This window comes from Chlorocebus sabaeus, chromosome 20 (assembly GCF_047675955.1).
Source record: "Chlorocebus sabaeus isolate Y175 chromosome 20, mChlSab1.0.hap1, whole genome shotgun sequence".
NCBI classification, from domain to species: domain Eukaryota; kingdom Metazoa; phylum Chordata; class Mammalia; order Primates; family Cercopithecidae; genus Chlorocebus; species Chlorocebus sabaeus.
Window position 1 is genome coordinate 58,771,205 of NC_132923.1, and position 19,098 is coordinate 58,790,302.

Genomic DNA, 19,098 nt, shown 5'->3' on the forward strand with positions numbered 1-19,098 from the left:
GTACTTTCATAATTTGAAAAAATAAATTAAAAAACTTTAAAATTCTACTCTTATTACTACTTTTAATTCAACATTCAACACATAAAAACTGGGCACTTACTACATGCTAAAGCATTGTCAATATCCTTTAAGATAAGAGAGATACTGGTGTACTGGTTTTGTGTAGTTATGTAAATTTATTTACTACTAGAATAATAATTCTATGCTTAAAAAACCTTTTAATCAAAATATTATTATATATCTATCTATAAATATTTATTTTACCTGGGAGAAAATGCTTAATCAAGAAAATTGCGATAAATAATGATGGGTTTAAAACAGAAACCACTATCAGTCACCACGTTGATGCTTTTCAGATCTAGATCTTTAGACTGGTGAGAAAATTTCTGTGATGTTCACACTTCCGTAGGGAGTTTTAACTGTCATTCAGAGAGACAGTTACAGAAGAATCATTTTTGAATTAGAGTAATAAATACGATTAGCTGAATTCTCTGGCATTTTTTTCAAGCATTTTCCATTTGCATCTCAAATATATGGTTACTCCCAGAAATTCCACTTTTAGGTATATACCCATGAGAATTAAAACACAAAAACTTGCACACAAATGTTCATAGCAGCATTATTTATAATAGTGGAAAAAGTAGAAATAAGCCAAATCCCCATAATTAATGAAAAGATAAACAAAATGTGGTATATCCATATAATGTGCCACAAAAAAATAAAGTACTGATACATGATACAACATAGGTGAACCTTGAAAACATTAAGCTAAATTAAAGAGGCCAGACCAAAAAAAAAAAGCCATATATTGTTTGAGTCTATTATATATGAAATGTCCAGAATGGACAAATCCATACAGACAAAAAGTAGATGGTAGTGTTTTCAGGGGCTGGAGGAAGGGAAGAATGGGAAGTAACTGCTAATGGATTTAGGACTTCTTTTTGGGGTGATGAAAATATTCTGGAATTAGAAAGTGATGATGATTGTACCACTTTGTGAATATTACTAAAACCACTGAATTGTATCTTTTAAGGGTAAACTTTATGGCATGTAAATTATATCTCGATAAAGTAATAAAGAATATGGCTATTATAACCTATTTATATTGGATTTCTAAAAGAATATTTCATATTCTACTAAAAGGTGATAGGACCCTATATATATATATATATATATATATATATATATATTCTTGAAATATATATATATTCTTGAAAACTATTTTATAACCAAAAACTTTGTTTCAAAACATCATTCTCACTATAGTTATAAAACAGAAAACAAAACTAAATTTTTTAAACGTAAATATATTTAAAAAATTAAAACACCTAAGAAATGCAATCTATACATATGAAAAAGTAAAATATTTATATGCATAACAAGTAGTTGCAACATTATCCATAAGCAGCAGTTAGTGTTTATTTTCCCCATATTTTGGTTTAACACCATAGTGTAGTGGTAGTTCATTCTTTTTAGGGAAATTACATAAAGTATATATAGCATATTATTAGTAAGTTATAGAAGACTGTATAACTGGAAAATTCCAAGTAACAGCATTTCCTCTAAAAACACATCTATTATTAAACAAATTACTTTAAACTAGCAGAGAACAAAATGAGCCTATAATTTATTAAGAACAAGATATATAGTCAACTTGCATAAAATTACATATGGCATTTTAAAAAGTCTATTTCTAAAATATCAGTAATTCAGGCAATTGGGATTTCCACAGGAGAGAAATTGCCATTAATTTCCTTGTTATGAAGAAATGTCTGCCTTAAGAACATCACAACGAAAAAAATCAAAATGGTGAAACATATGTATCAGGATATTCTTTTACTGATACCAGCCCTATAGCAGCATTTCAGAAGGTGATTTAAATCTAATAACTGACTTGGGTTTTTATTCTTTTCTAGAAATACATATTACAGGTATAGTTTAGTTAAGAATTTTCATTTCCATTATAAATGGGAACTTTTCATCCTGATTATCTAAAGGTATAAGGAATTAAGTAATTGGATAGTCTAGCACTTTATTAGAAATGTGCCTACTAACTCCACAAAAACAACTTTTACATATAAGCAAATTACTAAAAATATCTGAATCGGGAGAAATGAAATAAAATATAGTTAATGGTTTTCTCTTTATCTCTAACTGTAAAAATCCCTTTTGCCTATTTATTTGACCCGTCTCTATTCATGCAATTTAATGAACCTTCAAAAGAATTTACACATCTTTATACAGAATTCACATCTACATCAGTAAACTGCCAGTCCTTTTATATTTTCAGTGCCTTATCAAAATATGGGTAACAAAAGTTCTTCATTCTATGAGGCAGGAAGATGTTTCCTAAGTACTTCTTTGGATGAAGATGATATGGTATCTGGGAAGGACACCTCAAATTCTATTAGAAGGTCACCACGTTGGTCAGGATTTTTTGGAAATGGCAGCCCATATCCAATAATTCTTCTTCTCATTCCGGGTTTCACAATATCATTTACTGACATAGGTATGTTTCTTCCATCCAGTGTTGGTACATTAATTGAGCAGCCACACAATGCCTAAAATGGACCAAATAAAATAAAATGAACACACTTCAAAACTCAAAAATCTACGCACAAATATTACCAGATAGTAAAGGATAATACCACTAAGGTAAAACTTTAACCTCCAAAAGAATAACAATAGTTATAGACTTTTTTTTCCTCATTAGAAAATTCCTTCAGAAGTCAGGCGCAGTGGCTCATGCCTATAATCCCAACACTTTGGGAGGCTGAGGCAGGCAGATCACCTGAGGTCAGGAGTTCGAGACCACCCTGACCAACATGGAGAAACCTTGTATCTACTAAAAATACAAAATTAGGCAAACACAGTGGTGCATGCCTGTAATCCCAGCTACTTGGGAGGCTGAGGCAAGAGAATCACTTGAACCCGAGAGGCGGAGATTGCAGTGAGTCGAGATTGCGCCATTGCACTCCAGCCTGGGCAACAAGATCAAAACTCTGTCTCAAAAAAAAAAAAAGGAAAATTCCTTCAGGACATGCATTATTAGATATGTCACCGGAAAAAAAAAAAAAAAAAGGTAAAAGAAAAGTAAAGGATATATTCCACACTGCCCTGGAATGACATGGTTATTTTGAAGTTGCTATTAATACATTCAAGATGCAGGGATTGGAATGGGAGAAGAGGGAGAAATTCAGGACTAGAAAGAACAGGATAGGAGCAACTATTTTTCTGGAAACTATTAGGACAAGAAATATATTTGTTTCATCTAACAAATGTTTACTGAACATTTACTAAATGCCACACATTCCGGCTAGATGGTGAGCCTTATAGGGACCATGAACACAGACCTCAGCTCAAGGAATGCACAAGGAACTCAAAGAAACATAGAAGCAAACTAGCCATTATAATACTGTATAGTGTAGGAACAAAGGTAAGCATGGAAGTCTTTTGTGAGAGAAAGAGCACCCAACTTAACCCCTTAGATTCTGGGAGCAGAGGATGCCTGAACTGAGCATTGGACCAGCAGCAGGTAGGTATTAGAGCAGGGTGAGAAACAATAGTGTTCCACAGAGTAGAGCTCAAGTATACAAGATAATAATAGAGCAAACTGGGCTGGGTGGGGTGGCTAACACCTATAATCCCAGTACTTTGGGAGGCCGAGGTGGGCGGTTCACTTGAGGTCAAGAGTTCAAGATGAGCCTGGCCAACATGGTAAAAACCCATCTCTACTAAAAATACAAAAATCAGCTGGGCCTGGTGGCGGGCACCTGTAATCCCAGCTACTCGGGAGCCCGAGGCAGGAGAATCACTTGAACCTGGGAGGTGGAGGCTGCAGTAAGCCAAGAATTTGGGCCACTGCACTCCAGCATGGGTGACAGAGCAAGACTCCATCTCAAAAAAATAATAATAAAAAATAACAATAATTGAGCAAACTTGGAGAAGTGCATATACATTTTAGGGGTAGACATCAGATTTAAAATTACTTATTTTAAGCTAAAGAGTTTGGACTTTATGGTAGAGGTTATGTAGAGCAATTTAAGAATCTGAAGCAGGGAACTGCTATGACCATATTTGCAGAGTTACAATCCAATTTGAGAAATAGTGCAAATAGGCTAGGCGTGGTGGCTCCCACCTGTAATCCCAGGACTTTGGGAGGCCGAGGTGGGGGGATCACCTGAGGTCAGGAATTCAAGACCAGCCTGGCCAACATGGTAAAACCCTGTCTCTACTAAAACTACAAAAATTAGCTGGGTGTGGTGGCAAGGCGCCTGTAATCCCAGCTACTCAGGAGGCGGAGGCAGGAGAATCACTTGAACCCAGAGGCGGAGGTTACAGTGAGCCGAGATCACGCCAATCTGGGTGACAGAGCAAGACTCTGTCTCAAAAAAAAAAAAAAAAAAAGTGCAAATAAGAACTCAAGTAATAATTGTATTATTGCAGTACCATTATAATTTATAAATGTATATATTTATATGAACTTATAAATGTGTATTTTTATTAACATAAAGGTATACAAATTTATTATTTATAGTGAATTATGCATTATTTTCTTCTAATACCTTTTTGTTATGCAATTATTACTCCATATTAACAATTTTAGAACAAACCCTATATATAGGGCCTAATGTGTTGAGATTACCAATGCGGATCTTATAAAGCACATTTGTAAAAGCAGCCTCATAGTATATAATCCAGTTAGCACTTAAAATTGACACTTTAATTCTAAGTAACTAAAGTTAGAAAATATAATCACATCCATATAAGAGGTATACCAGTACTATCTTAGAGGATTGTTATAATAATTATTTTTAACGTATAATAAGCATTAAACAAATGTCAGCTATTATCTAGATACACTCCCTATGATCAACCACATAATTATTTGGTCTCAGGATTTTAGGTCCTACCAACTTACCTCTCGTAAACTAATTTTAGCAGTATAAATTATATTTGATCCATCCCTTTTAAATTTTGGATGATCTTTGTCTTTAATGATAAAAACAATGTCTGCTGGAATACTATTTGGTGTTTCATCTCCTTCTCTTGGAAAAGTAATTTTGGTGCCTTCTTTCCACCCTTTTTTAATTTCAATGGTAAGAATTTTGTCCTCGGATCTGTAACTCCTTCCATCAGCATTTAGCCTTTTTCGAGAAATCTTCATCCGTTTGGTACAACCACTATATATCTCTTCAAGTGATACTCTAAGTTCATGAATAACTGGAGGATCTTGTTTGAGGCGGGATGGCCCCACAGAATTCCTGTCTCTTGGATATCCATTCATGCTGAAACCAAAGGCACTAAAAGGATCACCATCTATTTCCATTTCTTCAGAATCTCTACCACCACCCATTCGTCTTCCAAAGAAAATTTCAAAGGGGTTGGACCCTCCGAAAAATGCAGCAAATGTAGCATGAGGATCGCCATGAAAGGTGTACCGGAAGGTACCTCCTTGTCCATCAGTACCTCCTGCTCCTCCTTTCAACCCTAATTGAAGAGATAAGCATGATTAGAAAAAAGCTTGCAACTCAAGTTAAACTTTCAAAAACTGTATTGCTAATAAACTTTGGCTAACTTACATTAAAATGTATTAATATTGGCCAGAAATGCCACTTTAAATACAGAACAGCTATAAAACTCTTAATGATTACATCCTAAGTTAAATTGTTAGTTTTCAAATTCTTCCTCCAAATTAGTACTCTTTGTTGTTGTTGTTGTTGTTTTGTTTTGTTTTTGAGACAGAGTTTCGTTCTTGTTTGCCCAGGCTGGAGTGCAATGGTGCAATCTCGGCTCACCGCAACCTCCGCCTCCCGGGTTCAAACGATTCTCCTGCCTCAGCCTCCCGAGTAGCTGGGATTACAGGCATGCGCCACCACGCCTGGCTAACTTTGTATTTTTAGTAGAGGCAAGGTTTCTCCATGTTGGTCAGGCTGGTCTCGAACTCCTGACCTCAGATGATCTGCCTGTCTCGGCCTCCCAAAGTGCTGGGATTACAGGCATGAGCCACTGCTCCTGGCCAAATCAGCATCTTTAATAATTTATTCCTGATTCTTTGTTCCTCAGGTAAGTAAGAAAAATAAAATAAGGCCAGGCGCAGAGGCTCACACCTGTAATCCCAACACTGTGGGAGGCCGAGGCAGGCGGATCATGAGGTCAGGAGTTTGAGACCAGCCTGGCCAACATAGTGAAACCCCGTCTCTACTAAAATTACAAAAAATTAGCCAGGTGTGGTGGTGGGTGCCTGTAATACTAGCTACTTGGGAGGCTGAGGCAGGAGAATCACTTGAACCCAGGAAGCGGAGGTTGCAGTAAGCCAAGGTCGCGGCACTGCACACCAGCCCAGGCAACAGTGTGAGACTCCGTCTCAAAAAAAAAAAAAAGAAAAGGAAAAAAAAGAAAAAGCAAAGAAAATTAGGAACTTCTTATCTTATAAACTACTGATCTGGCATGCTGAAATATATAAATTATATAAGTATCTACTTATAAATACGTAAGTTTTTAAAAGATGTCAGTTGGAAGGTCTTCAGTAATTGATACAAAGTGTAGAACTTAAATCTTTAATTTATATTATAATCAAACAACATATATAACATTTAAAAATATAAATATATTAATAAAATATATTGTAAAATACAAGATACCACATTCATACTGTTTATATATAAATAAAATAGAAATACGTAAAAATATAATGTAATAAAAAATACCATATTCATTCTAACTAGTTTTATTTCAGATCATCTTTTACTGTTTAAGAATTAAAATAGGGCCAGGTGCAGTGGCTCACACCTGTAATCTCAGCACTTTGGGAGATCGAGTCAGGTGCATCACTTGAGGTCAGGAGTTCGAGACCAGCCTGGTCTACATGGTGAAACCCCATCTCTAGTACAAATACAAAATTAGCTGGGCATGGTGGCACATGCCTATAATCCCAGCTACTTGGGAGGCTAAGGCAGGAGAATCGCTTGAACCTGGGAGGCGGAGGTTACAGTGAGCCAAGACTGCACCATTGCACTCCAGTCTGAGCAAAAGGAGCAAAACTCCATCTCAAAAAAAAAAAAAGAATTAAAATAGAACTCTGTGGCAGAGAGTAAAAAAATTCTAATAATGAAAAAGTTTTTTAGACACTAAAATTGTCATTCCTTCTCTAGACGCCAAATTTGTTTATCTAGGCATACCACACTTAGCATTAATTTCAATGCTTGTGAGAAGAAGACTGAAATCAAGAGCTGTAAACTTTGACATTTAAGGCCTCTATATGGGTTATTTCTGTCTCTAGTGAACAAACCACCTCAGGCAACAATATAGTGACTTTTTGACCCTTTGCTTAAAGGTTCCACTAAGTAATATTTAACCCAGAAAAGATTATATTTCAAACAACATTTTCCACTATGTGTGAAAGAAATGTTCTACTAAAACCCAAAAAACAACAGTATGGTGATCTTTTAGAGGTCAATACTGACCAAGAAACAAGCAGGAAAAGAATCTAAAGATCATAAAACTATGAAAAATTCAACAGGTTAAGCTAGGAGATTCTAATATCTCCAAACAGTGAGTGATTTGAAGGCAGGAAATATATTCATTTTGCATTGCTTAAGCATACAGGGCTGAAAATGGTAGGCAACCACGCTTAGTGAATGAAGGGAATGAACTAATTCCTAAAGTCCTTCTAAATCAAAACTAAAAAAAGCATCTTGAATATCAGTACAGAGAAAAAGGCAGAAGCAAAACCAATGTAAAATATAATCACACATATACATATATAAGAGATTTAACAATTTAAAATGCCACTAACACTAGCATACTTTAAAGAAACTTAGTTTTGCTTATGTCTTATTCTACATTTGGCTTCTTCCATTAAAAGGTATATATATACACTCTATTTCATCTAACAGAGTCTCAAGTGATATCTAAGTTTTTACCTTCATCCCTGAATAGAAATCTGGAGAGACCAAGAGAGACCTAATAATCTGAAAATTGTCAAAATATGTATTGAACAATATATCCAAATAGCAGTTAGGGAAATTCCTTGTAGAAACTGAATGACAAGTATAAGCAGGACAAGACCTTTTCATAAGCAGCTCATCCAAATTGCCCTTTTACAAATTTTAGTAGTATAATTATAACTCCAAATGTTAAAAAGCTAATGGCAGATTTTTATAAATGATAAAATAATATGTAGCTCAAGGTCATGACCAAAGTGACTCAACCAATGCTTAAATTATTCAAATCATTTTATCTTTCATCCCATAGATTTAAGGGAATATAATTACTTAACTGAGTTAAGCAAACTGGGTAAATCAGCCTGCCCAATCTAGACTCTTATAAGACAAAATTTAAATACTTGCACCCATAATGAATTCATGAAAAGAAATAATAACGTTTTAATTTATTACATCATGGGTTTGGCTTTCTCGAAAACCTCTTCCTCCTCTGCCAAAAATGGTAATTCGGTCAGAATTACAAAGTCCCTGAGAAGATTCATACGAAGTCTGAAGTAACTTATCAAAGCTGATAAAAAGACTCCAATGCAGCTTTGAGGTTTTCCTAGACACTATTAAAAGTCAACTAGGCAGCTCAGACAAAGAAGGAAGCTACTCTAATGAATGAAAAAAATCCTAGACCGGTGCAGTGGCTCACACCTGTAATCCCAGCACTTTGGGAGGCCAAGGCGAGTGAAGCATGAGGTCAGGAGTTCGAGATCTGCCTGACCAACACGGTGAAACCCCGTCTCTACTAAAAATACAAAAAACTAGCCGGGCGAGGTGGTGCGCGCCTGTAGTCCCAGCTACTCGGGAGGCTGAGGCAGGAGAATGGCATAAACCCGGGAGGCGGAGCTTGCAGTGAGCTGAGATCCGGCCACTGCACTCCAGCCTGGGCGACAGAGCAAGACACTGTCTCAAAAACAAAACAAAACAAAAACAAAAACAAAAACTAGCCAGGCGTGGTAGCGCACCTATAATCCCAGCTACACAGGAGGCTGAGGCAGGAGAATCACTTGGACTGGGGAGGCAGAGGTTGCAGTGAGCCAAGATAGCACCACTGCACTCCAGCCTGGGTGACAGAGCAAGATTCTGTCTCAAAAACAACAACAAAAAAAGAAAAAAATCCTACCAAAATTCATGCCACTATAACATACATTATTATGCAAGTATCACTTGCATTGTGTAGCATATAAAATTTTAAGTAACATCACATTAACTTTATGGTCAGTTCTTAATCATGTGCATTTTGAATGCTAATGGAAATGTTTAATATTCAATTGGATTCCCTCTGCTATTCAAATGTTTTCTAGACACTATCATCACTTTGTGTGATCAAAAAATGCACTAGAGCCGGGCGCGGTGGCTCAAGCCTGTAATCCCAGCACTTTGGGAGGCTGAGACGGGCGGATCACGAGGTCAGGAGATCGAGTTCATCCTGGCTAACACGGTGAAACCCCGTCTCTACTAAAAAATACAAAAAAATAGCCGGGCGAGGAGGTGGGCGCCTGTAGTCCCAGCTACTCGGGAGGCTGAGGCAGGAGAATGGCGTGAACCTGGGAGGCGGAGCTTGCAGTGAGCTGAGATCCGGCCACTGCACTCCAGCCCCGGTGACAGAGCGAGACTCCGTCTCAAAAAAAAAAAAGATGCACTAGAGATTCAACATTTGCCTATGATTTAGCAGGACTGCTATTATTTTACAACTAACCAGTCAACCAGTTTGCAGTCCCAAACCAAATACGTGTTTGCAATACTATCTATAACAATGATTCCCACTAATTAGTTAAGGTTGACTAAAAGTTTCCAAAAGAAGAAACACTGCAGAAAAATTCAGATTGCAAAGAAAAAAACATAGTACTTTAATAACTCTTACTCCAAGGAGATCTTATATGTAAAAATCCAGATTTATAGCAAGACTTCAGTTAAAAAAATAATGAGATTCTGAGATCTTTTAAACAGTTTTAATTCACAAAAATCAAATTTACTTACATGTTTTCAGAACACATAGTAAATTTTTAAAAATCCAGCTAGCTAAATATATAAGTTAAAGAACAGAAGAGAACTAGTATAAAGATTAATAAATATAAGTTTTATCATTTAAACACTATCTTTTAATATTTGAAGTTACTGAATAAATCATAAGCAATAACAAAATATGGAAAGTATAAAAAAAGTTAAGAGAACTGGAATAAATGAGGATGTGTTATTGAAAATCTTTTCTTTTAAATCTCTTAATACAAATTTCTGCTGACGTCCACTAAACTCTTCAAGACTAAACCTAAAACTTTGGGAGAGAGTGGTTCAGAATCCAATTTTAAATTTCTGTAGTTCTGGTTTTTTTTCCAAAAAAACATTTCCAAAAAAATCATTTCCAAATGATTCAACTATAGAGAACATTTATTTTTAAAGAGATTTATTACATACATAAAATTAACCTCTTGTACAAATACAATTCAATTGATTATAGTAAATTGATAGAGTTGTATAACCATCATCAGAATCCACTTATAGAGTATTTCCATCATTCCAAAGAATTCTCTAGTTGTTATTTGTAGCTAATCCCTGCTCCCACCTCAAGTCCTAGGCAAGAAAGATCTACTTTCTTTTTCTATGTACTGGCCTTTTCCAGACATTTCACATAAATAAAATCATACAATATGTAGTCTTTTACATCTGGCTTCTTTCATTTAGCATAGTTTCTGAGGTTCACCCATTGTGTAGCATGTTTCACAAATTGGTCCTTTTATTGCTAAATAGTTCCTCATAGAATGTATATAGTATATTTTGTTTAATTCACCAATTTATGGTGCTTTCAGATTGTTTCCAGTTTGGGACTATTATAAATAATGCTGCTATAGGCATTCAGATACATGTCTTTGTGTGGACATGTTTTTGTTTCCCTTTTATAGATTCCTAAAAGTAAATTTGAGGTATCTGTATTTTTTTTTTTCTTTCCTTTGTTTTTCTTAGAGATAGGGTCTTGCTTGCTATGTTGCAAAGGCTGGACTCAAACTCTTGGGCTCAAGCAGTCCTTCAGCCTCAGCCTCCCTATTAGCTGAGACTACAGGCATATGCCACCTCACCCAGCTAGCCAACCGTTTTTAAAACAAAACGTTTTAAATTGTGAATATTCAGAACACAAACTGGATTACTGGTTCTTTCATGCCTAAATACATAAATTTAGCATAGCAACTTATATACTTTTCAGTTCATGGTTCCTTATTCCCACCATCCCAGCTCTAAGTCCTAAGACTGTAATAACTGAGGGGGAGCGGGAAGAGGGATACCAGGTAAATTAATAGTGTTTCCATAGCCCTAAAGTTCAGTGTTTTGTTACAACTGGAGAAACCTACGGAACCACGTCTGGATATAAATAAAAGGCAAAGAGAAAAAATGTTTTCCCCTACTTTCACAGTGTATCTAAATGGGATTTTTAATAGAATAAATGAGATATTCTGAATAAACGGCAAATAAATATAATACTTTCCTGTGAAGAAAGAATAATTCTAAAAAATAATTCAAATAACTTTCATTCAATTGTATTTCCTTTTTTTTCCCTTTTTTTTTTTTTTTTTTTTCCTTTTTGAGACGGGGTCTCGCTCTGTCGCCTAGGCTTAAGTTCAGTGGCTCGATCTCGGCTCACTGCAACCTCTGCCTCTTGGGTTCAGGCGATTCTCCTGCCTCACCCTCCCAAGGAGCAGGAATTACAGGCGCCCGCCACCACACCCAGCTAATTTTTGTATTTTTAGTGGAGACAGGGTTTCACCATGTTGGCCAGGCTGGTCTTGAACTCCTAACCTCAGGTGATCACCTGTCTCGGCCTCCCAAAGTGCTGGAATTACAGGCGTGAACCATCGCGCCTGGCCCATTCAATTGTATTTTCAAGTAACCTATAACTAGAGAATGGTTTTTCTGCATAATATATTTCTATGTTTTAAAAAATGTATTCTCTCCTCACTCCTCCTATCACTTATATCAATTATGTAAGTAAAAAAAAAAAAAAAAAATCCAGGGTATACAGATTCAGGGTGATTTAGTTTTTTAAAAAATTCACTCACTGTGTAATGCCCAATAAAAATTAAATAAGAAAAATCACTCTAGGAAAGCACTATTAAGAGGTAATGTTAAATCAAGAAAAATGTATCATTTGGTGACCTGAAAATTCTGAAGACAAATATCCTTACTAAACCCTGAATCTAATGGCTTAGCGACAAACTTGAGCTATCAGTGAATTGTTGCAAAATATTTTAAATATAAAGCAGTGGATATCTGCTTTTTCACAGGAATTCACAGTGTTATTCCATGTTGTGAATTTCTTTACAAAATTACAAAATAACTCCTTCAGAAATAGTAGTACATTATTGGTAGTATCTCAGAATCCTGCTTAGCTTTTGAGATAAACCAAGTCATGATATATTGGGTAATATGGCCATGGGTATCATGCAGGATTGAACTGCCCAGTATCTGCCTTTTTCAATATTTACTCTGTAAGAACCTGACACTGTAGGTCCTCACCACACCAAAACCAACAACATAAACTTCAATTTTGGGCAACTCATAGATCAGAAAAGTTAAACAAAACAAGAAGGAAAAAAACCCTCTATATACAATCACCCTGCTTATCTACATTTGATTTGTTTCATTCAAAATAAGCAGTCACTGCTTCACTATAATTTTAAGAATATATTTCTAGGAAAATTTGACGTTAAATGTAATAAAGGAATCAAAGGGATAACAAAAAAGTTTTCATAGCTACGATAATTTGAAAGCCAGTATTTTGGGGGAAAAACTAATAGTAAAATAACTTAGTCCTGATGTTAAAAGTTGAAAATCCCCAAACCAGTACAAGTCAAAGTTTTTTGTGTTATCAATTAGCAATTTGAAATAGTCTTACTTCATAGCCCCATTTATATGGAAGTGATGGACAAACCTGATTTAAAATGAAGAATGAGAAAAGGATAATCTGAAATTATCCTCTTTTACTGTGCTCACTAGTTTTTGATCTCACAATGCAAAAAACAAAAGTATGGCAGGGAGAGGAAAGGGAAGTTGTCATGTTTTTCTCTATACCTAGATAGTAAAATTTCAAAAGAAATAATGTCACCTAAAAGTAAATCAATAATTATTCTAACTAGGTGGCCATTTTAGGTCAAAAATTGTATTTCTGAGATCTCATTTTCTTGGCACACAATTATTGTTTACAATTAAGCTAAAAACTTGTTCTGGTATTTTATGACATCAGGAAAATTCTTTCCTCTCCAGGCAGAATGCCAAAAACAACTAGAAGCTAAATGCCTGCGCCTTCTGCTTCTGAGAGTCACAACTCTGTCTTGTTCAGTCTAAACTAGCCTTGCTATAAGAAAGGCAAAAAACTACTTTTTGTTTTTGTGAATACAGCATAAACTACTCAGAACCTGAAACGCCAATCTTAAGGTTTTAAATGACTAAAGACTCTATTGGTTCTGGCAGAAAATTCGTTAGAAAACGAAACAGGTTGCATAAGACTTTTGACACAAATTTACTAATAGGTATGGGAATTCAAGGTTTCTTTTAAAATATACAATGTTAACATTGTAAGTCTAATGAAAAATGTGTATAATACAAAATGCTAAAATAAAAAAGGCAAACAAGGACATTTCATTCATAGCTCTGCAATACTCATTCATATGATCAGAGATGAAATCTTGTTATTATCCATTATTTGTCCTTCTACTTTTGATATGACTGAGAATCCAATTTAAGGATAACCACAAGCTGAGAGAGAGGGGAAAAAAGGCTGGGAGAGAGAGAAAAAAAGAGACAGAGTCGAAGAGACAGAAAGATATGCAGAGAATACTTACCTTCCTCCCCAAACTGATCATATATTTCTCTCTTTTTAGGATCACTCAATACTTCATAAGCTTCTGCGACCTCTTTAAATTTTTCCTCTGCCTGAGGAGATTTGTTCTTGTCCGGATGAAATTTGAGGGCTTGTTTTCGGTAAGCCTTTTTAATATCTTCATCTGAAGCTCCTTTCTCAATTCCCAAAATGCAATAATAGTCTTTCCCCATTTCGAATGCCTTGAAATTAACTTAGATTTCCCTTTGTAAAAGAAAACAGTGTCCCCAGTCTTAGCAATAGACAGATTCTAAGAAAAATAAACCAAGCTGGGTATTTTAAAAGTTAATCAGCAATTCAGCTAGCTGTCTTAAGGCAGCAAGCAGACAGCGTCTCTGTATTCAATCCTTCCCCAACGGCTCACTTACAGATAAATATACACTACACAGGAGACAGCCTCCTTCTAGATCCTCCCATTTTCACTACGTGTCTCTGTACTTTCTAGAACAGCAAATGCTACAGGACGTCACTTTCCCAGCTGCCTCTAGTCAAAGTACTGAGCTATGTTTTCTCCTCCCCCACAATTAACTATTCATTTTCCGACTGGCTCTACCATCTTTATTTCCTAATTAAACAGGCCAAATGGGTTAACATGCCAATATTTCAACACAGAATGTCACAACTATATATTTATGTATTCCATACTAGGTGAAAAATCATTACAGTCATTAAACACCATATGCTAAAAGAAGTTAAAGTTAATATACAGATAAAAGGAAAGACGAATCTGCTTTAGGCATTATTTAATTTTAAGCTTTTTTTAAGTATATAACATTAAAATATGGGTTACTTAAATTAGGATTTTTAAATAATTTACATCATCTTCAAAATTCCTGACGTCTATCAATCAGAAACGCCAGAAACTTTGTGTACTAGTTTCACATTGTTAAAATATTATCTATAATAAAATTCAAATGCATTATTTTAAAATAAGTAAACGACTTAAACATGATTTTAGCTAACTATTTCTAGTATACATGAGTTCATAGTTCTGGCAAATAAATATTTATTTTTGAAATTTTAGTATCTGGATTTAGTTACTTCAACTAAACTAAAACTGAATGAGGTCCCTGCCACCCTTCAACCCTTGTCCCCTGCAGCCACCCCACAGGGTCCCTATTTAAAGAATTTTGGTGCTGCAGGAAAGCTAGAACAAAGTATCAGGTTACAGACAGTACATACTCATGTTCCTTACAAGGCTTAACTGCAACTGGATCAATGTAAAATTTGGATATGCCACTTAGGGGGCAGTAGTATGAGAAATATTTTTTTCTTTCAAAAACACATTTCCCTAATTATAAATATATATGCATTGTTGGAGATTTTGGAAAACACAGAAAAAAAGTTTTTAAAACTCTCCCTACAATACCATTTTAAGTAATCCCTGTTAAATATTGCTGCATTTACTTCTAATCCTGTTTTCTATGAATATTCAAGATTATTTGCTGTAGTTCTATAATTTTTTGTTAACAAAGTTAGAACATAGCATTTATATACCCTTTTGATGCCTGCTTTTGAAAATATAACATATTTTGGGTATTTATGAGACATTTTCAATGTATATAACTCATCTTTTATCTCCTGTATGGTTTTCTCATCTTTTCAAAAATGTTCTCATTTCTATTAGAGAGATAGATTAATAAGAAAATGTCAAAAGAATTGCACACAGTCCAAATACCTTGAGTCTGTAAACATTAAAAAAACCTTTACGAGGAAAAGAAAACGTACATATATGTTTAGAATATAATAAAGGGTAATAATGTGTTAACCTTTAAAGAAATGAGAACGCCTACTCTATATGCCAAGCAATGATGATTCAGCAATTCTTTCTGAATGTTCATCTTTGTGCATTTTGACAGCTATGATTTTCTACTCTTTAAAATTCTCTACTTTAAAGACATCTTGACATTAGAAATGTATAACATTGATCTAGCCTACCTGTAGGTTACAGAGGTTTGTCAGCTATTTATCAATTTTTTTAGCATCACCAAGAAATACTCAATGTCAAAAGGTACTTTCAAATCCAAAAAACTTAGTGAAAAATGCTAATACCCAAAGTCACCTTAAGACTCCCAGTTTTAAAAAGCATATTGCCAAACTGAAATCCAGTGCAAGGATCAGTATCGCACAGAGTAAAAACATAATAAAAAATCACCTATTACAAAATTCATTTCCAAGGGAGTTCCTTTAAATATTCATTACCAAAGGAATGGTGACTTTACTATTTAACAACTGGAAATTGTTCTGGTGGGTAGTGTTTCTAGAAAAAAAAAAATACTTATTTGATTCAATCATTTTCAGAGAGCTAGGAATATTATCAAAACTTGACACAGTAAATTATTTTAGAGAACCTGAAGACTGGGTCTTTCACATTTGTGAGAAACTGTATTATATCTTAACAGACAGAAAGAAATCTGGCTCCCTAGATACCGAAAAGGGTGAAAAGGGATTTTTACGTCTTCAAATATCACACACACACATAAGAATCATAGTAGTAGTAAAGTTGAAAAGCAAGAATTCACCTCAACATTGACATTTCAAGTTAATAAGAAAGCAAATATAACTGTGATTTACGGCTATTAATACAACAATCTGGCTAGCTTTTGGTGAAATGAGCAGATACTTGCACACTTGTAGCTTTGTAAATAACTCAAACATCTGGCAATTGTAAAAGCCACTAAATATTATTTTAATAGCTCTATAAATACCACACCTGGAAATTTATCCTTAGAAAATAATTTAAAGACAATAATTATATTTACAAATATACCGATTGCAAATAGATGAAATAGGGTAAAGCATCAAGATGATCATCATTAAAAGTATATAGTACTTTGGAGATCTTTTACTCTTATATTCACTTTTTCAGACTGAGATGTCTTCTCTACTACTTAGGAGTTGAAATCCATTATACAATATGATCACTTTACATTAAATCTTGGTCATCCAAGTTTGTATGATATGAGTGCAGCAATTTTTTTGGGGGGGGGCGTGGGGTGGGATTGTCATTCCTGCAAATCATTATGACAAAAACAGGAAGAGTATGTAAAAGGGAGAGTAGTGGTAGCCTGTAGGGAAAATGGAACAGAGAAGAGCTGTGATCAAAGCTTATTTAATAAAAATTTTTTAAAAAATTATTTGTTTTAAAGGTAAAATAAAACCAAAAAAATACATAGAAATAATCTATCTGAAATATTTAGAAATCACATAAATGCTTGCTTATTTGATGTTATAGGTTACATGAACGTGTGACAGAAAGTTTGAAGAGAACAAAAACCAGCTTGAGTTAGTAATTGACATACATTTTTTCCCTTAAAACTAAAGAATGCTGTGTTTTTAACAGGGATATAAAAATTAGCACTTGCATTTTTAAATTTTTACTTTACTACTCAAACATTGGTAAGATTATTCCATGAAAACATAATTCTCTTCCCTTTATTAAAAGAAAACTACAGTCAGGTGAGGTGGCTCATGCCTGTAATCCCAGCACTTTGGGAGGCCAAGGCAGAAGGATCACTTGAGCTCAGGAGTTCAAGACCAGCCTGGGCAACATATTGAGACCTTATCTCTACTAAAAACTAATTTTTTAAAAAAATGGAAATTAATATAGTATTTAACCACAAAAAACTAAAAGTATAATTTGTCATTCAATTGATGTCATCCTCATCTTCTACTTTGACTTTATTCATATATAATAGAAAACAAGTTTTCTTTTTCCAACTCACAAATCATTTCTCAGTTTATAATAAAATAGTACAGAAGATAAAATGTCATGAGTCTCAGAAGAAATTACATCAAAATTCAGATCATCACTTAAACGCTTGAGGACAAAACCAACGCACCTGTGAAAAACTTTTCTTGGCAATATTTAATTCTTAAATGGATCACATTTAGTCCTAAAAATTCTTTTAATTTATTCTCTTTTCTGAGATGGGGCTTGCTCTGTCACCCAGGCTGCAGTGCAGTGGCACAATCACAGCTCACTGCACCCTTCAACTCCTGGCCTCAAGTGATCCTGCTGCCTCAGCCTCTCAAATAGCTGGGACTACAGGCCAATGCGACAACATCTGGCTTATTTTAATTTTTTCGTTTGTTTGTTTGTTTGTTTTTTAGTAGAGACGTGGTTTCACCGTGTTAGCCAGGATGGTCTTGATCTCCTGACCTTGTGATCCGCCCGTCTCGGCCTCCCAAAGTGCTGGGATTACAGGCTTGAGCACCGCACCCAGCCTATTTTAATTTTTTATAGAGACCAGGTCTCACTATGTTGCCCAGGCTAGTCTCCAACTCCTGAGTTCAAACAATCTTCCTCCCTTGACCTCCCAAGATCCTGGTATTACAGGCATATAAACCAGGGTGCTTGGTCCTTGAAATTTCGATCCTGGGATTACAGGCATAAACCAGGGTGCTTGGCCCATGAAATTTCGTTCTTTACTTTTCTTTTTTTTTTTTTTTTTTTTTTTTTTTTTGAGACAGGGTCTCGCTCTGTTGCCCAGGCTGGACCAGACTGGAGTGCAGTGGCATGATCTTGGCTTACTGCAACCTCTGCCTCCTGGGTTTTAAGAAATCTCTGCCTTGGCCTCCCGAATAGCTGGGATTACAGGTGCATGCCACTATGCCCAGCTAATTTTTTTGTATATTTAGTAGAGACGAGGTTTTGCCATCTTGGCCAGGCTGGTCTTGAACTCCTGACCTTGATCCACCCACCTCAGCCTCCCAAAGTGCTGGGATTACAGGCATGAGCCACCACACCTGGCCATGAAATTTCTTATACAGTGATTCATATTAGAAAATTATGACCTCCATTTCCCAATACTTCCTGTCCAAGAATTAGCAAATAAACTGAGGCTCTTTAATAGTGCTTTAGATATTTGAATATATAACCTCAGAGTATATAAAAGTATATAAAAGTGATTATAATATTTACCAAGGTGAAACCCAGGGAATATTAATATAGTGGTTAAAGCACAGATTTTGGAGCCGGAGTGCCTGGGTTAGAATCCTGGTAACACTACTTATAGCTGTAAGACCTTGAACTTAAATCTCTCTGACCTCAGCTTCCTCATCTGTCAAATAGAGTTAACTCTGTTAACTGTTAAGCTGGTAACATTAATACCAATTTAGGACTGTTGTGAGGATTAAATGGGATAAATGTGTGATATACTTAAATGTGATTGGCACATAGTGAGGACTACCAAAGTGTTAGCTGCTCTTATGATGATGATAATCTCATATGAA

General features: G+C 35.2%; 1 protein-coding gene across 4 annotated transcripts in view; it reads right to left on the bottom strand.

The window, feature by feature from the left end:
* Positions 1-1,394: 1,394 nt before the first annotated feature.
* Positions 1,395-19,098, bottom strand: part of DNAJB4 (DnaJ heat shock protein family (Hsp40) member B4) — a 35,909-nt gene continuing 18,205 nt past the window's right edge. For 3 of the 4 annotated variants that reach the window (XM_038002176.2, XM_038002164.2, XM_038002171.2), the window contains exons 2-3: positions 4,922-5,490; positions 1,395-2,561 (exon numbers count right to left, since the gene is read on the bottom strand). In XM_038002176.2, coding sequence (XP_037858104.1) covers positions 2,328-2,561; positions 4,922-5,356 — 669 coding nt within the window. In that variant the 5' untranslated portion in view covers positions 5,357-5,490 and the 3' untranslated portion in view covers positions 1,395-2,327. Of the gene's footprint in view, positions 2,562-4,921; positions 5,491-13,825; positions 18,294-19,098 lie in introns of those variants that run through there. The other variant, XM_007978205.3, reaches the window with a different exon arrangement.